The sequence below is a fragment of the Chiloscyllium plagiosum genome, unplaced genomic scaffold (genome assembly GCF_037043375.1).
Source record: "Chiloscyllium plagiosum isolate Xiang-an unplaced genomic scaffold, Cpla_swu_hap1 HiC_scaffold_7, whole genome shotgun sequence".
NCBI classification, from domain to species: Eukaryota; Metazoa; Chordata; class Chondrichthyes; order Orectolobiformes; family Hemiscylliidae; genus Chiloscyllium; species Chiloscyllium plagiosum.
The window spans coordinates 50,133,594-50,158,724 of NW_028270145.1; the positions used below are offsets into that span (position 1 = coordinate 50,133,594).

At 38.2% G+C, this 25,131-nt stretch overlaps 1 protein-coding gene across 1 annotated transcript in view; it reads right to left on the minus strand.

Moving 5' to 3' along the window:
- Positions 1 to 278: 278 nt before the first annotated feature.
- The window catches only part of mtx2 (metaxin 2), a 106,590-nt gene continuing 81,737 nt past the window's right edge, over positions 279 to 25,131 (minus strand). The window contains exons 5-10 of the mRNA XM_043693536.2: positions 18,005 to 18,081; positions 16,493 to 16,585; positions 16,257 to 16,295; positions 14,594 to 14,719; positions 5,550 to 5,626; positions 279 to 4,883 (exon numbers count right to left, since the gene is read on the minus strand). Coding sequence (XP_043549471.1) covers positions 4,673 to 4,883; positions 5,550 to 5,626; positions 14,594 to 14,719; positions 16,257 to 16,295; positions 16,493 to 16,585; positions 18,005 to 18,081 — 623 coding nt within the window. The 3' untranslated portion in view covers positions 279 to 4,672. The remainder of the gene's footprint in view (positions 4,884 to 5,549; positions 5,627 to 14,593; positions 14,720 to 16,256; positions 16,296 to 16,492; positions 16,586 to 18,004; positions 18,082 to 25,131) is intronic.

Consider the following 25,131-nt stretch of genomic DNA (forward strand, 5'->3'; position numbering starts at 1 on the left):
TTTTAGCTTTCTTTCCAATATTCAAAACCTATCACACTGCCATGGGGGACTTGCAATCTCAATTCAAAACATTCCAGTCACATTATTAGTAATTCAAATATCTGCAAATTTAGAAATGAAATGGTTAGAAAGAAAGACTTAGAAAATTCTATTGTGTATTAGTTCTGTACAAATTACACTGCAAACAGTTTCTCATCAAAATGTCAGCAAATGTTAACATTTAAGAATGAAATTACTGAGTTATATAGTGAAACAAACAGATATTGACAAACGTTACACTGACTGCATTCAATTTTAATAGACAGGCAAGTCTCCAAAATACAGGTTTACAGATGGATTGTTGGAACAGTTAGATGTTTACTATATTCTGTAGGCTTTGAAAAAATTGAGATTAAATTTTCAATTTTGTGGAAATGTCTAGCACTAAGAGGAAATGGGATATCATTGTTGCAAGATTAGCTTAATTTTCGAATAACAGTGCTCTACATTGAAGCAGAGCCTGATATTTTGTAAAGAAAATCTATACAACTCATTAAACATACCCAAATGTGTTATGCTACCATGCAATATTAAGATTGCACAAAACAAATAATACAATAAATCCATCTATACATGCATAAAATATGCCACAGATCTTAGCTTTTCATCACAATCATTTCTTTGAACAAGAAAAGCAATACAACATTAAAGAAGCCTTCAGTAAATTTAAGTTAAGGTTCACATCAAAGTACACACACATACAAGGTGAAGACAGAACCTTATGCGGCTACATCTGATTGCTCCCTCAACCATGCCCATTAACTGCAATGCTGGCAGCATGCTACTGTTTTAAACAATTTCAGCATTGTTAGTTATTGTGAGTAGCCAGCACCAATTAAGGCTAGCCTGCACCACTTAAGGAGAAGTTGCAATATGGCTACTGCAGCTGACGGAAGACTCTGGTGAGCTTATTTTTTCTGGAAAACACTGAAGAGTGGTGCAACATGACAGCACTAACATTTTGAGATTCTTTTGCGGAGACCTTGGATGGGAGAGAATAAACGCCGTGTCTTCAAGGTCAAATCATCACTCAGTCACATGTTGGGGAGTGCAGAAAGTATAGTTATCAAGACCAAGACAGCACCATAAGAATTTCAATAACCTCAAGGTTAGTAAGCACAGCTTCAAAAGTCATGTCCTACCAATTGCAGTGCCAATATCAGACTGCTCAAAAACTAGATCCCCACTCGCCAAACAACTGTCTCTCTCGATCATGACTCACATCTGACAACCGCATGGCTCCCTCAAGATATTTAGCTCCACTGCAAACTGCATTCCCAAATCTCTCAGCTTTCACAGACTGACAAATATTTAACCACAGCATTGCACACAACACCAAAACAAAATGTACCACAGTCACTAACATTTCCTCACTCTTGCAAGACAAGGTGGTACGTCATTTGAGGCAGATCAAATGCCCTAACCCCTTAGCACTGAGGTTATGGGCAAAGCCATCAAAGTGATGATATTTTCACACCTAATTCTCTGCCTACCTCCCCTTCATCCTGTACACTCTTCTGATTTACAAACTGCAGATGGTGTAAGCATGCACCTCTTCACCACACAATCTTTCTGAACTCAGATATTTGAGAAATACATCTGGAGAGTGGAGGAAAGTGTGGAAGTGAAGAAGATAAAGCAGCAACAGCTGACTTCATACTCATAACTGCCAGCTCAGATAGTGGCAAAATGTGTAATCTAGAGGACGGTATGGAGACAGCATCTATATATGGTGTGATAAGAGGCAGTGGCAGTGACTTTATAGAACATGAAGCTGTTGTTTAGTCACTGTCACCACTCCATCTGTTGGTGATGGTTTACAGTTCCCAGTCAGCTAGACAGCCCACAGCTGCCCATACTAAGAAATATGAATTATGCAGTCAGGAATTCTTTGCCCAGAATTTCTCAAGCATGTTGTCTAAAGCCAATCTTCAGTGTTGAAAGTCAGCCGCTTTCCATCAATCATGCTGCAGGCACTGGGAAGCACTAGAGCAGGCAAATTAACATAAAAGACAGGCACTAAAGTAATCCACAAGGGTAATTAGTTCACATTATGATATGAAATTATATGCTTGATGCATTTATTTGTGCTGGCATTTATTTTGTATTCTGCACAAGTAGACACTATGATGGTCAGTGACATAACGGCAGTAAAATATTGAACCGTTAGTGAATTGGCAATTAGCGTTACAGATCTTGGCATTACACTTAGAGGAAATATTCGTGGACAAATTTTCATTGTATTCATTTGGTTAACTCTTCAAAATGCATATTCTTTTGAGAAGAATGTATTGGCCTTTGATAGAATGCAATACATATTAGAATGATACCTGGACTCCAACATTTAAGTGATAAGGAGTAATTAAACAAACTAGGTTTATAGTCTGTGGAATTTAGAAGGTAATGGTAATTGAACTGATTTACACAAGATGTTAAAGGGAACAGAGAGGGGATAGGTTGGGAGAACTATTCCCAATTAGTTGGTCAGTCTAGGGTTAAAGCACATACCTCAAAATTAGAGTCAGACTTATCGTGACAAAATTAGGAAACCGCTTCAAGCAAAGAGTGATAGAAGTTTGAAACTCTCTTCACAAATGACAACTGATGCTACACCTTTGTTAGCCAAAGGTATTAAGGGATATGGAACAATATTTAGGGTGCAGGTCAACCATAATCTCACCAAATTGGGGAATAGGTCAGGGAATAAATGGCCTATTCCAGTCCTATATTTATTACATCTGATCTAAACTAAGATGGCAGCCCTCTCATCGGAGAGTTATAATGTTATAGTTCAAATTCCACTTCAGGACTTGAGCATTAGAATCAAGATTGAGCACACTCTTAAATATCAGAGATGCCACTTCTTGGATGAGACATGAAACTGAGGTCCTTTCTGCTCTCTTATTTAGATGAGAAGATCCTATGGCATTATTTTGAAGATAAGTTAGGAATTATTCTGGGCCAACGGTTATCACTCAATATAAAAAGATTGGTCTTCATTACATTATTGTAGTGGAACTTTGCAACTTGTAAATTGTCTATTTTTACAATATTGTAACAGTGAATACTTAATTAACTATAAAGCACTGCAATAGAAATGTAGAAGCATTGGGGTTGGAGTAGGCATTCATTCAATCAATCCTGCTCTTTCATTCACACTGATCACTGCAGATCCTCCACCTCAAACACCATACATGTTTTATCCATATCCTTTTAGCTTCCAGAAATCTATTTCTTTCTAAAGTATATTCTTAAATATATACTTTTTCAGTGGTAGAGCATTTCACAAGTTCACCACCCCCGGAGAGAAGACATTTCTTATTTTGGTCTGAATGGCCTACTGTGTATCTTGAGACAGTGTCTTCTTGCTCTGGATTTCCCTGCCAAGGGAAACATAATTTCTGCATCAAATCTGTCCAGCCATGTCAGAATGTTACACATTTCAGCGAGATCCCCCACCCCGTTATTCTTCTAAATGCCAGTGAATATAGGTCTAGTTGAGGAGAAAGTGAGGACTGCAGATGCTGGAGATCAGAGCTGAAAAATGTGTTGCTGGAAAAGCGCAGCAGGTCAGGCAGCATCCAAAAAGCAGGAGAATCGACGTTTCGGGCTGTGCTTTTCCAGCAACACATTTTTCAGCATAGGTCTAGTTGACCCAATCTCTTCTCATTTATGAGATTAACCTGCAATGCCAGGATTCAGTCTGGTAAGCCTTTGCTGGTATATCTTTCCTGAGGTAAGGAGACTAAAACTGCATATAATAATCCTGGTATGTTTCAGTGTGTAGAAATCATGAAAAGTGCAGCATAAACCTAAGTTTATCAATGATACACCTGCAGGCCAAGGTATGCCCAGACCAATCAATCTGTATGAAGGCAAATTTAATTATAAAGATACATTTTAAACATCTCACTAAAATTAAATATATTTCTATTTTGTATTATATACTTACTCAGAAAATATCTAGGCAAAGCAAACCTCTCATAAAGGGAATTTTTGCCCAAATGTAGAGAAACCAGCTAATAGGGAGGACTCTGTTGCCTGTACTTGGACAAGCAAGCTACTTTCAAGTGGGCTGACCCTCTTTCCAAGTCATTTCTAGAGGGAGTAAGCCCATGAATGTTAATATGAAAAGGGGACTAATCACCTTGTAAAGCAAGGATCTTCTTTCAATACTTACTTGTTAAAACACAAAGAGAGCAGATTACCAGTTGAGCCTAGAACAGCTAACGTTATAATCCTCTAATGTGTAATGCAAATTGTACCCTTTTGTGCTTGTGGGGGATAATCAGGAGTCACTGTGTTTGCTCATATTTAAAAGCACTGTGATCAAAGAGGACATTTAGAGTTTCCCAATTACTCTTTAATTGGTTTTTCACAAACACAATTCCATCAAATTGTCATTAAATTTATATTAAATATAAAATAAAGCACAGGGTCATCTTGCTAATAATTAAAGTCTGCAGATTTTTGAATAATCTTACATGAAAAAATGTTACAGGAGATTGAACTGTAACTGTGTTAATCACACACAACTTGGAAATCATTTTTTTTCAACAGCCTTCAGTTTTTATGTAGTTTGATATAATATTAATTATTTCAATAATCATTCCCTCCTTTTGTTCTTTATTAATTACTTTGTGGAAGAACCTCTTGAACACCTGGATACTGAACTCAAAACACTCTCCTGATCATGCTCTTCAAAGTATTGTTGCTCTATTCTTCTGCAAAACTTGATGAGATTTTCATAATTTTTTACTTTTTCACAAAGTGCATCATCGGTCAGCTGAGTTGTAAGGATGGTGAACAGATGACCAAACACCAATGCATCCAGTTCTGTTGGCCTATGGCACAAACATGAAAGGGTTAGCTTATCATTATTTTCAAAGGCAACATTGATGCCTGTAGCAATATTCTGTTGCAAGGAAGAGGTTAAGAAAAGGTCATTGCAAGGGATATTAACATACTACTTCAGTTCCCCAAAAAGCTGTTGACATTTCCTAACTAAATTAGGCCAATCTCTATAGATTTCACAGACGCAGACCATCTTAATTTTTATTACTGTAATTTATTATACAGGTACATCAGCCTTATGAATAAACCTGCCATTAACAGATTAATTACATTTTTCCCAAATGAACATAAATTAAATATACCAAAATAGTACACTTAAAATGTGTGTAGGATAATGTCTTCTGATCACTGACAGTTGCTCTTCATTTCTCAGTGAAGAAAAAAAGGTCTGTGTCCTCTGAAGCTATTGTGCGTAAAAAAGCCATCCCTCATATAGAATGCTGCACTTCAAATAGCAAAATGCATGGCTTCTGAGTGCTTCATTTGCCAAAGTTTCTTAACGCTGTTGATGAAATGAAGTACACGGTGGTAGAATTCTTTTGTATTAAATATGTGGAACTAGCGAGAATACAACAATCAAGTGAATATGTCCCTCGTCTAAAAAGACCATACCTTTTCCTTAACATTATATCTTTAGTCATTCCAATGCAACTTACTGTTTGGTAAAGAAATAGGGTTGGGTACCCAGCCTTTGAGAGAGAGCTTGACAGCATCGATCCACATCTTCGAGCACCTAGCAGTCAATCAGAAGGAAAATGTTAAAATTTGTACAAATGATAGACTTGTAAAGCTTGGCATTGAGTGCCTAAAGGTCTTCTCGCTTTTGGGTTGAAAACTCTAAATATAAGACAGATAATATTCCTGACTGAATACTGTATATACCACTAGCATTTCATATAAATACAATATTCTTTGAAATTAGATTTCAAAAACTGCTAAATTTGTGGTTGGTAATACCCTACATCAGATTCTACATTGAAAATTTAATATCAGAGAAGTTCAGTAAACTTGTGTCTTGACGGTTCTTCAAAAGCTTTAAAAATTGTTGATTTTAAAAACCGAATCATCAAAATTAAAATAAGGCACTGGCATTAATTTCATGGCTCTGTAATTGAGAATTCTTATTAGAACAGTATTAGTAGTCTATTCTTAACCTGACAGGTGGCAACTTTACGAGCCAAAAGGGAGTTTTGAACTCCTATTTACAGAGCAAAATGTTGATATCAACTCTTTAGTAAAATAAGAAAACAAGAGGCAGGCACAGCAGACTTTTCCATTTTGTGGTAAGTGCTTCCATCATATAAAGGCAATTTTTTTCCCTTTATCCATTTATGGAAATTGGGGTCGCTGCTGGGCCAAAATCCATTGTTCATTTTCAATTGAGAAGGTGGTTCTTGAACTGCTGCAGTCCTTGAGGAGTAAGGATATCCATGTTGCGTTAGGGATGTAGTTGCATGATTTTGACCCAATAACAATGAAGTAACAGTGATACAGTTCCAAATCTGGATGCTGTGTAGCTTGGAGGGGACTGTATAGGTGGTGGTGCGTCCATGCAGCACCCTAAGCATTCACCCCTCTTACCAGCAGTACACTGTGGTAAGAGTGACTGCGCTTGACAATAAGGCAGCATTTGACCAAGTGTGGAAGCCTGAGTAAAACTGGATTCAGTTTGAATTGGAAGATAACTTTTCACTGGTTGAAATCTTACCTAGGACAAATTAAGGTAGTTGTGGTTGTTGGAAGTCAATCATCTCAACTACTTGACATCACTGCAGGAGATCTTCAGGATAGTGTCTTAATGTCAACCACCTTCAGCTTTCAACAACCTTCCCTCCGAATCAAGGTCCAAATCAATGCGGGCGTTCACCGATAATTGCCCAGCATTCATTTCCATTTGTTATTTCTCAGCAATCAGTGCCTGTATGCAGCAAGACCTGGACAATCTTCAGGCTTGAGTTTACTAAGCAACAAGTAATGTTAGTGCCTCACATGTACTGGGCAATGACCATCTCCTACAAAAGAAAATGCAAGCATCTCCCTTTCACATTCAGTATCACTACTAACATTTAAACTCCCATCATCAGCACTCTATATGTTTATTAATGATTTAAAACTCAACTAGTCCAGCCACATTGATTTTGCAATTACAAGAGCGGATCAGAGCCTGGGAATTATGTGCCAAGTGTCTAAGATTAGAGACATGAACACGTGGCTCAAAGATTGCCATGAGAGAAATAGGTTCAGGTCCTGGAGCACTGGGTTCAGACTGTTAGGAATGTCCCACATTGGAAGCATGATGGGATCAATGTTCTGGTGAATGATGTCAGTAGGGCAGTGTAAGGCCTTTAAAAAGTTGGGGGGGGGGGGGGGTGGATATCAAATTAGGGGAGATATAGTAAATTTAAGGAAAACAACAATTACAGCAGGGCAGGAAATGGGTAATGACTACCAGAGTATGACATGAAAGAGCAGAATATGCAAACATAAAAGGGCACCATTAAGCAAGGCCAGAGTTTGCAAAAATGTTTTAAAAATTGTATCTAATTTCAGAAAGCATTTGTAAGAGAAGTGATGAATTGCTTTCACACAAAGAAAAAAAGTATGATCTGATAAGCATTATAAAGACAGTTGAAACATGACCAAGACAGGGATTGACTGTTGAATCATGTTTCACATCTTGAAATCACATGAAGCTAGGAAAAAGTGGCAAATAGCTCTATTAATTAAAGACAGAATTACTTCAGTGTTAAGAGTTGACCTTAACTTGAAAGATCAAGGCGTAGAATCAGTTTGGGTAGAGATAAGAAATATTAAGAGGTCACTAGTGGGTGTACCTTATAGGCAGGCACCAGTGACCCTGCACAACAGAACATTCAAGAAGAGCTCTATCTTCTGCCAGAAGTGCCGAATGGATGATCCATCTCCTCAATTCCCCAGTATCATAGACGCCAACCTTCAATCAATTTAATTCATTTTAAGACATCACAAACAAGACACAGTAGGCTCTGGGCCCTAACAACAGTCCAGCAATCTTGAAGATTGTGCTCCAGGACTAGCCACTTCACTGTCCAAGCTATTGCAGTACAACTAGAAAACGCTCATCTACCTGACAATATGGAAAATTGTCCAAGTATATCCAGTTCACAGCATTTACCAAAACTGTTCACAGTACTCCAGATGTGGTTATTTAGACATTGTCACATGTACTCAAGTACAAAATTACAGTGAAAAGTTTTCAATGTCGCCACATATGGCGTCATCTTAGGTACAAGTACCTTGGTACAAAAGTTTAAGAACAAGGTAGAAAGAAATAAGAAACAAAGTTAAAAGTTAACACTGGAGTCCTTTGTAATATTAAATCAAAGAAAAAAGAAATAAAGCTAAACGTTCAACCACTGTAATCTTTCTTAAGTGCTCAGCTATGCTGATTTCTGCACTTCCTACAAGGATTTGATCTCCTTGTCTTTGGCATGCCTTCTCGCACTAGCTCGATCTCCTTGCTCTCATTATTGCTGCAGGCATCAGGGGAACCTCCACTGTCACGTTCATCTCACTCCTAGGATCTCAGACCATCAAAGTCCTGATCCAGGCACTACCCACACAGGGCCTTTGGCTTTACCCTTGGTCTGTGTGCCAATCCTTGGTCTCACCTTTGGTCCATGTGAGGGGCATCAGGAACTCATTGAGAATCCCAGATTGGGCCCTCTATCACTGCCTTGCAATGGATATCTAGCTGACTACCTGATGCAACAAACCTGATACTGCCACTGCTGCTGCCTCTCACCAGAAAATAAACTAGCAGGAAAAAACTTTTTAAAAAAACATTAAAACTAAAACAAAAAAAAGCAAAAAGTAAAAAAGAAGTTGTCCAGTTATAATTAGACTTCCCTACTTAGATGCCAATTTCTTGAAATAAGGGCCAACATTCCATTAGTCTTCCTGATTGCCTGTCACACTTGTGTGCAAGCTTTCAGTGTTTTGTGTACAAGTATACCCAAAGTCCTTTTGTGTTGCAGCTTTCTGCACATTTTCTCCATTTAAATAATGTTCTGTTCTTTTGTTCTCTCTTTCAAAATGAACAACTTTGCATTTTCCCACATTATACTCCATTTGCCAGCTTTTTTCTGCACTTACCTAATCAATCAATGTCTTGTATAAACTGTTGGTATCCCTCTCATAACCTGCCTGTTTCTGTCTTGTCCGCAAATTTGGCTCCAGAACATTCACTTGCTTCCTCGAAGTCATTAACATACATTGTAAACAGTTGCAGTCACAAAATGATCCCGGTGATCCCCCACTGGTCATGTGTCACCATCCTCAAAAAGAAACCCTTATAACCACTTTCTGTTTCCTGCATATGATCCAATTCTCTATCCATGCCAATGTTCTACCTCTAACACCATGGGCTTTTATTTTGTGACTTAACCTTTTGTGAGGTACTTTATCAAACACCTTCATAAAGTCCAAATACAGCATATCTACTGGTGACTCTCCATTTGCTTTGGTTGAGACTTGCTCGAAAAATTCTTAAAATAAAATTAGCCTGACACGATCTCCTTCTCATAAAGCCATATTGACTCTGCTTGGTTCGATTATCAATTTCCAAATTTTCTGTTATTACTTTCTCAATAATTAGTTCTAATACTTTTCAAACAATAGATGTTAGGCTATTCAATTTTCAGTTTAGAACAACAAGGCTACAGGCAATATCTTTCAGCAGAATTTAGTTGAAATGGTGTGTTGCCTAAAAGAATTAAACTATTGATAATAAAGGACCCTGTTCAGAATGAGTTAGACTTCTGGGATAGCCAAGCAGACAAAACATGCAAGCAAGCCAGTAAGAGAGCACAGGAGATAGCTTGCAGTACAGAACTCCAAAGTTAAAGAATAGTAGATCCAGAAGCCTGATCCAAGCCTGATCACATTTAAGATGTGGGACTAACATTATTAAAGATACAGGAATTATGTTATTATAGTGTCCAGATAATCACATTTTTAAGCAAGCTTAATCCTAGTCACCAAAAGCACTCCTCAGTTGAAAGGAAAGCATTGAGGTTTGTGTTAGCCCTTCAACAATTTGAAAAACTAACTTTCAGAAATATCAGAGACTGTGATCTATGATCCATCTACCACTCATGTTTTGAAGAAATTTAAATTTAAATCCAATAATTCCCATTTATTCATGAGAGAGAACAAACAGAGTGAGTGAAAGTGAGGGAGGCTGCTGAGGGTGAAGACAACTGTAGAGATTTCGATGCAAAACGCCAGAGTTGAAGAAGAGTAGAACCTTAATTGTCATAACCTGATGTTTAAGATGTCTGTGTTATAAAGCAGAGGTTGACTGCGCCTCCCCCCGAACTTAAACCAAAATACCCAAAGAGGAGCACCTCACCCTATAATCTGTTAAAAGGAGTGAGAGAAGGGGTGTAACCCGCTTTTCAGCAACTTCTAGTGGCTAAATAAAACAAACCCCTGACACTCATTTTACAATTAGCAATTTATTTATCTAACTTTAACAGTGAACAAATTAACAAAACTATTAACAAACCAAACAAATCCCTTCTCCTATTCCCAAACAACATAAGATTCAAATGGTATGCTGTTCTAATAAATACCAGTCCCACTCACATAAAAAAAAATAGAATTTAGTCTCAAAAATTATAGCCAGGCTCCATCTTCTGGAACTTTGTGTGTCTTTTCTACTGATCCTTCTGTTAGGAATGTTTTCTCTGTAGATTCTTTGGTCAGGAATTTAGATGGTGTGCTGCAATATCGTAATAAATAGATGGTGCTTTCTCTAAGAGCTGATAGCTATTAGCAGATGGCAGTTAGCTCTGGGGCTCTGTCCAACTACCTCCTTCTTTTACACCCAAGACAATATATCAATGTCTTAGAATAGGATTGGTCCCATGTTGTCAAAGCCATCAGATTTAAATTTAATAGGTTTTTGGTAGTTAAGGACCTGATGTAAATTAATTGGCTTAATTTAAAACCTGTTGTCTTGATAAAAACTGCTGCTTGGCCTTTGATACAAAATTTTTCAATTTGGGTATTCTGTGCATCTGCAAACTTTAAAGTTGCTGTTCAAACATCCATTATTAAATCTAATCTCTAAGCAGAGGGAAAAAAACACCATCTTTTAAAGGGACCATGTAATGCTTTTCCCGAGCATTTTACAAACACCAACTTGACAACACGAACAGGGAGTTTATAAACGTGGAACAGTCATCACCCCAAATCCTACTCAACTCACCCACCTACATTAGTTAAGAAAACTGGATCATTAAATACTTTCCAGAATATGCCAACTAGTGCTATAATAAATGGAAATGTCCTCTCCCCCAACTCTAACCCACTCAGAGCTTTTCAGGGGACTTTGCTGCACATTTCTTTGACAGCAATGATCAAAAGATCAGAAATGAAATGTACAGTACAGGTCAAGATAATCTTTATATGCAATGGCTCATAATTTTGCAATTGGTTTTTCAGAAAAGCCAATATGTTAAGAACGAATCTCTCAGAGGTCTACTGTGGATGTTGACCAGCTTATACACAAATAATTTATTTCAAAGAATTAACGTGTACATGGCGACAGTTTACAATCCATGAACATTCCAAGTCCATTACAGGCACTGAAGTAGTTTTGAAACATAGCCTGTAAATAAGGAATTATGAATGATTATTTGTCACTTGTACTCTACAATGAACAACACAATGAAATATAGTGAAACGCTTCAACTGTTACCAAAATCTAGGGCTATTTGAATATTTTACGAAGAATAAAAGATAAAGATGGAAGAAAGTCCTCTTTATTCCACTGCCTCGACCACAAGTCCTGTGTCCTGAACCAGCTGACCAACAACACCTGCACTGGACCCACCAGCAGTGTCATTCTTCAGGCACTATCACTTTGTTGCTGGGCCCACTTTGCAGATGGGTCGCTGAGGCCGGGTTTTATGCTGGACCAGCACCGGCCCCACAATCACAGGGCCCTGGCTCCAAGCCTACCACAATCACAAGCTGCCAGCACCACCACGCTGATAACCAGAAGATCCTCTCCAGGCCTACTGCAACCAGGAGTCCCTGGCACCACTACCACCTCGATGACACCTAGAATCCCTGCTGCAGGTTTATCACAACCAGGCGTCCTTGGCTCTGCTGAAGCTGCCACCTGGAGTTCCCACTCCGGACATACCACATCACCGCTGCTTCGAATGTTGTCTTGCCGAAGCCTGGCCAGGTCACTGCCTTGCCTGCTCTGGTTGCTCTCCTCCACAATGTCACATTCTTCGCCATCGCCAAAAGGAAGATGAAGAAGAAAATTAAAACCAAAGATGATGAAAAGGGTAAGGATAAATGGGCGGAAACAGCTGCCTGGAGTGGACAGGCCCAGGAGCCTGAACACTGCCTACCTTGCCGGCGCCAGAAACACAGAAGCCAAATTAAACAATGTAAGATTCCACAGATAAGAGAATAATCAAATAATCAGTTTTAGAAATATTTTTGGAGAGATAAATATTTACCAAGACTCAGAGAAAGCTCTCCTGCTCTTAATTTATCTAACTTTCTCTCAAGTGGGGAGAAAAGGCCTTTATTTAACATTGCACACTAAAAACAGTATTTATGGCGTATGCATTGAAGCTTCATATTGCATTATGTACTCATGTCATGGAGCAGGATTTGAATTCATGACCTTCTGATCCAGAGGTGACCATGCTACCACCAGCAAAGACTAAACCAAGGGTTGAGAGCAGCTGTAAATATGCCTGTCATCAATACAACCTCCTGTTCTATCAGTGCTGCTAAACAGTCTCAGTGATGTATCACAAACTTTCATGATGGCATCTTTCTATGTGTGACCACTCCGTCATCCTCAATCTCTACCGATGACCCTCTTCGTATGCGAACATTTCTGATTCACAAATTATATAAAAGGAACTCAAACTGCAATATTAAAATGGAATGGGTGTCAGCAGAGTCACCCAAATTCGAATGAACAGAAAATTAATCAGATAAAATTCAAATGGAATCCACAAGGACTGCAGCAGTTCAAGAAGCCAGCTCATCACCACATTCCCAAGGGCAATTAAAGATGAGCAATAAATGTTGGCTGTCCAAGCAACATTCACATCACATGAATGAATAAAATTAATAAAAAGAACACAGATTAAAGTTAATATGGTTAAATATATCATTAAACATTTAAAAAATGACGACTTTCTCTCCACAAATGGTAATGAACTCATTGACCTAGATAATGTTGAAAATGTTTCTCATTGTTCAGCAACAATTAACAAATGAAAAAAATGTTTAAGTAATTGTTAAATCAATAGAGTACAAGTTAGAGGATGTTGTGTTGAAACTATACGGTGATGACTAATATTGTGCGAATCATGTTACAGCTTTAAGTAATAAATTGTCAGAAGGAGTGTGCAAGGCAATAAACAGCTTCACAGTAGATTAGCTGCCAGAGCTACAGGCAATGGTGTTTAATCAAAGTGTAGGAGCAGTTTATTGCTACACACTTTATAAAGTCGAAAAGCATGAGTGAATTTAAAATTGTGGCATCCAATTTGGTTAAGTGTATTTTTGTTTGTCAAGATATTGTCATTTACTTGGATGGTATCAAGTTCGTTGGTGCCAATTGACACTCAATTGAATTTTAACTGAATATAACATACCATTTGGGAATTAATAGTCACAATATACAAGTGAATTTATAACAATAGCTTCATGCAGGTCTCAGATGTGGCTAATTTGATCATTTTGATAACTGGTATTTGCAGATGCATGGGCAACAACTTGTATTTAACGGATTCTTCACTTTAATGAAAATGTCCCCGAGCAGAAGTAAAATCAGTGAAAAGGTGCATTAAGCCATAGAAGAGGTACTAAGAGAGGTGGCCAATATTTGATCAAAGAGATGGGTCTTAAAGGATGAACAGAAAATGGAAATCTTCTGTTTGATAGCAATTGCACAGGAAGTTGTCTGCTCCTGATCAAATTGGCATTTTCAGCTGGGGTAGTAGGCAAGGTTTACAAATCTTCTAACAGGTGAGTTTGTCTGTGTGCATGTGGCTGTAGTAGTGGCGAAAGAACGACTCAGGCGAGAATGTACATGGGTACTTGGAAAAGTCTTCCAGTCAGAATGTTTAGATTGGAAGGGGTAGTGGACACAGGTTTTGGGAAAGAGCTGTGATGATTTAGGGGTAATATCGGGTATTATGCTCAGTTCTGTTACTCTGGTTAATTTCAGAGTCATGCTAGAGACTAAACTATGTTGTACTTGTCAATAAGTTTCCGATTAAGTCTCACATAACTGGCTAAATTTTCCAAGCCTGGACTTAGGGTCAGAGACATTTTCAAAGTACCTAAGGCAGCAAGATCAACCCATCTGAACTTTAAATTTCTCAAATAATAACAGTGCATGTGTTTGCTGAAAGTTTTGCAAGATTCTATCATGCAACATATATATAAGACCACAACTTGCTGGCCTGAAGATAGAACATACATAATGACGAACTTTTAGGGAAGAAACTCCAGCATTTGAATTCCAGTTTGAATCCAAAAAATCAATTCTATCTCAAAAATAATTTATTTTAAAAATAGTAAATACTTTCATGCAATACAAACTTTTGTATTATCGGCACTGAGTTAGAAAACAACTAATAAATATAACAATGGCAACACAGGGACTAACCTGCTTTAGAGATTTTCCACCCCATCCAATTGCCTTCATCTTGCGCCTTATTTCCCATTGTTTCTGATAGGCTAATATATGGTTTAAAGGCCAAGGATATGGTGAACCATACCTCGAACGAGTTATCTGAAACCATCAAAAGGTCCATTAAGGGTCTTTAATGTTACACAATATACAAAATATCAAGAACTATACAGTTGATCCTTTAGTTGGTGTGATAGACCACTTAAAAGTAGTAGTAAAATCATCCAAAACCATAAAAGTCTTAAAATCTATAAATGTACTAGTACCAGATAAACCTGGATCGCATACGGAGATTTTGTTTTCAGAATCATCCCTCCACCCACTTAATTAGATATTTTGAATTATCTGATGGCACTAGATGCACCAATAGGATCCCACGATTTGATAATTCTGACTCTTTCATCCCTAGCTTGTTCAAGTCTCATTTTTTAAAAAAACATGATATTGCGGTATAAATTCTATATTCATATTCACTCATCAGTTTCTTTCAAGCATAAATTATATAAATGAAAATTTTGTATTGGGGTACAAACATAATAGTGATTATATAAGTAAAGACTTACAAATTTCTCATTAAAACTAACATAACCCCAGATTGTGGTGTATACATTGACCTTTGAAGTCATCAGAATCTTTCAAAAAGCAGTGGTTGATTTATACATAATGTATAAAATGTGAAGTGCTAATGTGAGCTTGGATGGCCGCCATTTTGAAATGTTTAAAACATTGATAATTCATATCAAATTAATTAGGCATGATTAATTGAATGAATAAACTGTGCAAAGATACCTCTAACCACATCAAAATGCTTTAAAATACATAAAATTTGCTGTCTTCTGCATCTCATACAAAGGTTCATTAAATTCATTTTGTCCCTTCAGCTATAAGAACACCATAAAGTTCCCACTTTGGATTGCGCACAATGATTTTGTTTTCAGAATCACCTTCCACCCAATTAATTAGACATTTTGAATTTTTGAACAATCTGATGGCACTAGATGCACCAATAGGATCCAATGATTTTGATAATTAAACCTCACCAAAAATCAAGCAGGACAGCTCACATTTTTTAATCTATGTGAAAGCTTCCTATCAACTGTTCATCTATTCTATTTGGCATGAACATTACCATTGAATGGCTCGCTTAGGCATACATCCAAAGGATGAACCACAGATGTCAAACCTACAGGTATAATTATCGTGGCACAGCTGGATTTAAATTGGCAAGATGCTGACTAATTTTTTTGCCTGGTCAAGAAAACAAGCTTTGTAAAGTTCATTGCAGATGGAGGAATTTTAATTCCATTAATTCATAAATAAACTTGAGAAAAAATGCTAGTCTCATCAATATTGATCATTAAACTATTGGAATGTCTTCGAATTCCCTGGTTCTCTTGAGTCTGTCAGGGAAGGAAATCTACTTTCTTTGCCCAATCTGGCCTGCAACTTCAGACCCATGATAATGATAATCAGAATATTTATAAAGTTATTCTGTTTTAAAATGTTTGAGAATGCAATGCTTCTGAAATGGAAGAAAAATATGCAATAGTTTCTGTAGTGCTCAAGTTAACAATGTTGATGCTGACACAAGTTATAAGCTTATTTTGTTAAATTGTTGTGAATGCTGACAGTTTCTCACCTTTGCTGATGTACTATCATCACACCACTGAACGTAAAGCTGTAAGGTAAAGCATATTATCAAAAGTTAGTCAAGAATTAGTCACACTGTAGTAAATTGCAAAAATATATTAAACGTGACAACTTTAGCTGCAATCATTAATCAAAGGAACAGAAAATAACAATTGTGGTGTTAGTTATTGGTTTTCAGTATTAAGGGAACAAAAGATAAGGTTATAATTCTTTGAGCTAACTTACCTCTGCTGTCAACAGCATATTATTCACCAATTCTGTATAAGCTTTCATCTCAGCTTTTTGAATTTCATCTAGTCCGTCACTTAGCGAGTGACCCTAAAGAGTCATAATATTCAACAGTGGGTAAACTCATAAGTCAAGCCATAATCACCAATAGTAGAATTGCACTTATTTCCTTTCAATTAAACACATCACCAATACAGGTGTTGTGAAAAAGTGAGTCAAAATTGTTTTAATATTTGTAGATTGCATATTCTAATTATTTTACTAAAAAACAATTTATTTTCACAAAGTTATCATAGAGATGTACAGCATGGAAACAGACCCTTCGGTCCAACTCATCCATGCCGACCAGGTATTCCAACTCAACCTAGTCCCACCTACCAGAACCCGGCCCATATCCCTCCAAACCCTTCCTATTCATATACCCATCCAGATGCCTTTTAAATGTTGCAATTGTACCAGCCTCCACCACTTCCTCTGGCAGCTCATTCCATACACTACCACCCTCTGCGTGAAAGTTGCCCCTTAGGTCCCTTTTATATCTTTCCCCTCTCACCCTAAACCTATGCCCTCTAGTTCTGGACTCCTCCACCCCAGGGAAGAGACCTTGACTATTTATCCTATCCATGCCCCTCAGGATTTTATAAACCTCTATAAAGTCACCACTCAGCCTCCAATGCTCCAGGGAAAACAACCCCACAGCCTATTCAACTTCTCCCTATAGCTCAAATCCTCCAACCCTGGCAGCATCCTTGTAAATCTTTTCTGAACACTTTCAAGTTTCACAACATCCTTCCGATAGAAAGAAGACCAGAATTGCACGCAATATTCCAAAAGTGGCCTAACCAGTGTCCTGTACAGCCTAACATGACCTCCCAACTCCTGTACTCAATACCCTGACCAATAAAGGAAAACATACCAAACGCCTTTTTCACTATCTTATCTACCTGCAACTCTACTTTTAAGGAGATCTGAACCTGCACTCCAAGGTCTCTTTGTTCAGCAACACTCCCTAGGACCCTTATCATTAAGTGTATAAGTCCTGCTAAGATTTGCTTTCCCAAAATGCAGCACCTCGCATTTATCTAAATTAAATTCCACCTGCCACTTCTCAGCCCATTGGCCTATCTGATCAAGATCCCGTTGTAATCTGAGGTAACTTTCTTCAATGTCCACAGCACCTCCAATTTTGGTGTCATCTGCAAACTTACTAACTATACCTTTTATGCTTGCATCCAAATCATTTATCCTTTTAACTTAAACTCCAATGTTAAATTATTCATAGATTTAGAGGATTTGAAATGCCAGAAATTACCCATGACTAATTATCATGGACATTATAATAGTTTTGGACAATATTACGTATGGAAGAATAACGAAAAAGTACTTAATTAAAAATGGCAATAAATACTTTTTTTTAAAGATAGATGCTAAAACTGCACATGCCAAAACATTGACACATGAAGTCGTATTTATAGGTAAAATAATGCAAGTAGCAGTCATTTTTCTTACCTTGGCTTTTGCAAACTGTACTATGGGACCAAGTTCTGATACAACATGATTACCAACATGTATAAAGGGAGCCTTGCCTGTGTAAAATAAGATTACTTTAGTTATTACAGTAACTTTATAAAGGAAATGGAAACAATTGCCAAAAAGGCTTGCATAGATTAAAACGTTGAAATGTCATGAGAACAAAGAAAAAGCTAATAGGCTCAATTGCAAATCATATGCTAACATAAATATATACCCCAGCAGAAAAATGTGGTACTTCACTTTATTATAGAGTCATAGAGACATACAGCATGGAAACAGACACTTCAGTCCAACTTGTCCAGGTCAACCAGATATCCTAACCCAATCTAGTCCCACCAGCCAGCACCCGGCCCACATCCCTCCAAACCCTTCCTATTCATATACCCATCTAAATGCCTCTTAAATGCTGCAATTGTACCAGCCTCCACCACTCCCTCTGGCAGCTCATTCCATACACGTATTACCCTCTGTGTGAAAATGTTGCTCCTTAAGGTCTCTTTTATATCTTTTCCCTCTCACCCTAAACCTATGCCGTCTAGTTCTGGCTCCCCCACCCCAGGGAAAAGACTTTGTCTATTTACCCTATCCATGCCCCTCATAATTTTATAAACCTCTATAAGGTCACTCCTCAGCCTCCGAAGCTCCAGGGAAAACAGCACCAACCTAATAAACCTCTCTCTATAGCTCAAATCCTCCAACGATGGCAACATCCTTGTAAATCTTTCCTGAACCCTTTCAAGTTTCACAACATCCTTCAGATAGTAAGGAGTGCAGAATTGCACGCAATATTCCAATAGTGGCCTAACCAATGTCGCAACACAATCTTCCAACTCCTGTACTCAATACTCTGATCTATAAAGGAAAGCATACCAAACGCCTTCCTCACTATCCCATCTATCTGCGTCGCTGCTTTCAAGGAGCTATGAACCTGCACTCCAAGGTCTCTTCATTCAGCAACATTCCTTAGGACCTTACTATTAAGTGCACAAGTCCTGCTAAGATTTGCTTTCCCAAAATGCAGCACCTGACATTTATCTATTGTTTGTTTGCTATTTTCAAATCTACTTTACGTTTTTAGAATCACTTTGCACTGCAAGAATGTACATTTTGTTACATTCATTCAAGCTCACTTGTTTACAAAACTAATGGTGTTAGCAATTTTTCGAGGATGACATCAGTAATGAATACAAGTTCACCCTTGTAAATCCATGTATTTCAGCTGATCACTGAGACAGTGGAAAAGCCCACTACTGGGAGATCACAAATTAGTTTGAAGGATTCCAGTTTCCTTCTATTTCCCATGTATTTCTAATCTAATTTATAAAGCTAATCAAGGGTAGCTGTCCAGATATCATCAGTGGAAACAAACATCAGCAATGTATTTTCACTTGTCTAAAGGGGAAGTGTAAACACTGCTGCCAGCAGTTTGGTGCAATTAATTATGAATAAGTGCAGGATTGGAAGTCAATTTATAAATAGAGTCTGTGGAGTATTATTCTATACCTTTGTATACAGTCTTATTTATAATATTCAGAAAAGTTGATGAGCAGCACTGAAGTACTAAACAAGGCCCCCAAAAGGCTAACAACTTAAAAAATGAGAAAAATGGTCCCAAAGTTAAGCAACCAAGGTCAGTGCTACATCGAGACTGAATAAGTTAAATTCATTTTCAGTGAAATAAACTTCAGGATTTTGCTTGATGTTCCATAACTCTGTGTTTTCGCCATGAAATCCATTGTTGACATGCAAAATAAACAAAAATGGTATACCTTCATTTAAAGCTGTTACCTATGCACATTGTTCACAATAGCTATTGTCAGAACTGCTTCTAAGTCATTTATGTCCATTATGTAGTAAGGAGACTAAAATTGTACAAAATCCTCGAGATTAGGTCTCAGCAATGTCTGACTAAACGGTGGCAAAACATCCATCCTTTAGTATTCCATTTCCCTTGTAATGAACAACAACATTCTATTTGTCTTCCTGATCACTTGCTGTCCCTGCATACTAATCATTTACTCATGCATCAGGTCACCCATATCCCTCTGTACCCAAGAGCTCTACAATTTCTTAATTAAATTGTATGTTTCTTCTCTATACTTCTTGTCAAAGTGGACAAGTTCACATTTATCCACACTATATTCCTTTGCCAACTTTTTGTCAACTCACATATCTGTATCCTTTTGCAAGCTCACTTATGTCCTGTTCATAACTTATTTCCCTACCTGTTTTTTAAATCATCAGTGAACTTAGCAAAAATAGACTTGTTCCCTTCATCCAAGCCATTTATTTGGACTGTAAATAACTGAGGGCCCAACACTGATCCCTTTGGCTTGATCAATAATCACATCCTACAAGACAACTTAAAAAATCACGTCAAAGTTAAATATTTCAGAGATATGTATGCATAATTTCAGGACATTTTTGGATAAAGACAAGAAATAAAAGCAGTAAAAACTCAGTCAACAATGATTTGCAGACAGAGTTTAAGAAACAGTGGAAATAAGTGTTAAACATTGGTGGTTAGCATGGCAATTGTGGCTGCTCGGGAGAGGCCTCAGAAAATAAGCAACGGTTATAAAACCAGACAGCAATGAGGAATCAGTACTTGGGAAGAATAGGAAAAAGGTTATTCTCCCCTTAAATCTGCTATGGGTGGGAATATGTCAAAAGTGTGAGAAAATAAAATAATTAGCTAAGAACTAATTCTGAACAGCCAAGTGTATCACTAAGGCAGGAAGTGACTGAAATGAGGTAGGACTCATAAGAGGAAAGCACAGTCACATCTTTTAAGATGATAATTCAAAAATAGTGTAGGCATTTAAGAAATAATTTGCACGGGCTATTATTGAGGCAGGAAATTACTATATTTGCAAGGATACATGGTTTATCGAAAGGAGAGGCAAGAACAAGAGGTGGTGAAGTAACTTCATGAGAATGAGTTGGAATAAGTACATTAGCAAGAAATATCCTGGATAACAGGCAATAGACAATAGGTGCAGGAGTAGGCCATTCTGCCCTTCGAGCCTGCACCACCATTCAATATGATTATGGCTGATCATCCTTAATCAGTATCCTGTTCCTGCCTTATCTCCATAACCCTTGATTCCACTATCCTCGAGAGCACTATCCAACTCTTTCTTAAATGAATCCAGAGACTGGGCCTCCACTGCCTTCTGGGGCAGAGCATTCCACACAGTCACCACTCTCTGGGTGAAGAAGTTTCTCTGTCCTAAATGGTCTACCCCGTATTTTTAAGCTGTGTCCTCTGGTTCGGCACTCACCCATCAGTGGAAACATGTTTCCTGCCTCAAGTGCCCTTTAATAATCTTATATGTCCCAATCAGATCCCCTCTCAGTCTTCTAAACTCAAGGGTATACATGCCCAGTCGCTCCAGTCTTTCAGTGTAAGGTAGTCCTGCCATTCCAGGAATTGACCTCATGAGCCTACGCTGCACTCCCTCAAAAGCCAGAATGTCTTTCCTCAAATTTGGAGACCAGAACTGCACACAATACTCCAGGTGTGGTCTCACCAGGGCCCTGTACAGCTGCAGAAGAACCTCTTTGCTTCTATACTCAATCCCTCTTGTTCTGAAGGCCAGCATGCTATTAGCCTTCTTCAATACCTGCTGTACCTGCATGCTTACCTTCATTGACTGATGTACAAGAACACCCAGATCTCTTTGTACTGCCCCTTTACCTAAATTGATTCCATTTAGGTAGCAATCTGCCTTCCTGTTCTTGCCACCAAAGTAGATAACCATACATTTATCCACATTAAACTGCATCTGCCATGCATCTGACCACTCACCTAACCTGTCCAGGTCACCCTGTAATCTTCTAACATTCTCCTCACATTTCACCCTGCCATCCAGCTTAGTATCATCAGCAAATTTGCTAATGTTATTACTAATACCATCTTCTATATCATTAATATATATTGTAAAAAGCTGCAGTCCCAGCACTGATCCCTGCGGTACCCCACTGGTCACTGCCTGCCATTCCGAAATGGAGCCGTTTAGCAGTACTTTGTTTCCTATCAGCCAACCAACTTTCAATCCAAGTTAGTACTTTGCCTCCAATACCATGCGCCCTAATTTTGCTCACTAACCTCCTATGTGGGACTTTTCAAAAGCTTTCTGAAAGTCCAGGTACATTACATCTCCTGGATCTCCCTCGTCCATCTTCAGAGTTACATCCTCAAAAAGTTCCAGAAGATTAATCAAGCATAATTTCCCCTTCATAAATCCATGCTGACTCTGACCTATCCTGTTACTACTATCCAGATGTGTCGTAATTTCATCCTTTATAATAGACTCCAGCATCTTTCCCACCACTGAGGTCAGACTAACTTGTCTATAATTTCCTGCTTTCTCTCTCCCACCTTTCTTAAAAAGTGGTACAACATTAGCCACCCTCCAATCTGCAGGAACTGATCCAGAATCTATCGAACTCTGGAAAATAATCACCAACGCATCCACGATTTCTCAAGCCACCTCCTTCAGTACCCTGGGATGTAGACCATCAGGCCCCGGCGACTTATCAACCTTCAGACCTAACAGTCTCTCCAACATCAATTCCTGGCAAATATGAATTCCCTTAAGTTCAGGTCCTTCAGCCACTGTTACCTCAGGGAGATTGCTTGTGTCTTCAGAAGATATGGAATTTATATGGATGTAGGTAAGAAATAACAATGGGAAGATGGTACTGGTGTGAGTAGTCTAAAGGCCAGCTATTAGTAGCCATACTGTAGGAGAGGGAATAAGTCAGCATATGGCAGCGGGGGGGGGGGGGGGGGATGTAAAAAAATGAATATTAATCACGGTAGACTTTAATCTTTATGTAGGTTGGAAAAGTCAAATTGGCAGAGGTAGCCATGAGGAAGAATTCACAGACTGCATTCAAAACAGTTTCTCAGAACAACATGCTGCCCTTTCGATATGTCACAATTTCCTGAATTTTTAGTTATATTCAATATTTCTTGGACCATTGTAATTTCCTACCTTAATTAAGGCAAATTACCTATTAAATCCACCATGTTTTTTGGATTCTCATCTGAAAAAAAGTGGTTTCATCTGGGGAGCTTTCATTTTTGACAGCTCTCACCTTACTGATATACCTTACTATTCAGAATTCGTTAATAACCAGTTGAACTACAGTAAACTTTGTTTAAACCAGCACCTAATGAATCAACATTCTTGATCAATCGGCAAAAACTATATACCTGAAATACCGGAGCTTTACTGTGTTATCACGATGTCCAAGTAGTCAGTTGAGGATGTAAGTAAGAAAGCTGCAAATAAGTTTTATTTAAGACAAAGTTGCATCATTATTTAAGTGATTTATGCTACAAATAAAGTAGAACACTGATGTATGTATCCCGTGCATTACTTTTCTATTACTTAGTGTGTGTTTTTATATCGACTAATGTGGACGTCTTGATCAACCAGAATATTTGATCAACTGCCACACTCCTGGGCCCCACAGGTGCTTGCTAATAAAAGCTTTACTGTATTTTGTTTTCTCACACCTTTTTTGACTTATTTCCATCCATGGCAGTTCAAAGGAAAAAAATAACCTTTTTTCCACCTTTTCCCTTCAAAGTGCAGATTATAACCAAGCTACTGAATAGGGTGCAGAGCAAGTCTTCCAGGATTTGGTTGGGCCTGTTTTCAAATGACATTTAGAAGAATAGGAGGTAACCTCATCAATACAGATAAGATAGCTTTGAAATTTGATAGGGTGGATAAGGAGAAGTTGTTTCCTCTTCTGGGAGAGTCTAAAACCAGATGGTATAATCTGAGTAAAGGTTGTCCATTATGAGTCTGTAGAATTCTTTACTGCAGAGAACTGGAGATGCTGGGTTGTTAAGAGTATTCAAGGCTGACAGACCATATTTTAATTAGGAAGGGAGTCACAGGATGTGAAGAAAAGGCAGGAACATAAAGTCGAGGATTATATTAAATCAGCCATAATCCCATTGGATGGCAGAGCAAACCTAATGGTTGAATGGCCGACTTCTGGTCCTACATCTTATAAACTTATTACAATGCACATTTCCCAGGACTTGTGCTATTCTAATGGCATATTGACATTGTACAAGGGTACAAAAGAAAATGAAAATTACAGAGTAAGCTACTTCTGTCACTATTTTCTTGTGACCTTTGTGCCACTCATCATTACCTTTATCAAAGAAGTTAGGCAATTACCAGAACCCTGCCTCAATAAAATTAGCAACTACAAACTTAGAACATAGAACAATACAGCGCAGAACAGGCCCTTCTGTCCTCAATGTTGTGCCGGCCTGTGAACTATTCTCAGCTCATCCCCCTACACTATCCTATCATCATCCATGCGCTTATCCAAGCTTTGTTTAAATCTCCCTAATGTGGCTGAGTTAACTACATTGGCAGGTAGGGCATTCCATGCCCTTACCACTCTCTGAGTAAAGAACCTGTCTCTGATATCTGTCTTAAATCTATCACCCCTCAATTTGTAGTTATGCTCCCTTGTACAAGCTGGTGTCATCATCCTAGGAAAAAGATTTTCACTGTCTACCCTATCTAATCCTCTGATCATCTTGTATGTCTCTATCAAATCCCCTCTTAGCCTTCTTCTTTCCAATGAGAACAGACGCAAGTCCCTCAACCTTTCCTCATAAGACTTTCCCTCCAGACCAGGCAACATGCTGGTAAATCTCCTCTGCACCTTTTCCAATGCTTCCACATCCTTCCCAAAATATGGCAACTAGAACTGTACACAATATTCCAAGTGTGGCCGCACTAGCATTTTGTATAGTTGCAGCATTATGTTGCAGCTCCTGAACTCAATCCCTCTACTAATGAAACCTAACACACCGTATGCCTTCTTAACAGCACTATCAACCTGGGTGGCAACTTTCAGGGATCTGTGTACATGGACTTCAAGATCCCTCTGCACATCCACACTATCAAGAATCTTTCCATTGACCCAGTATTCTGCCTTCCTGTTATTCTTCCAAAAGTGAATCATCTCACATTTATCTGCATTGAACGCTATTTGCCATCTCTCAGCTCAATTCTGCAGTTTATCCAAGTCCCCCTGCAACCTGCAACATTCTTCCA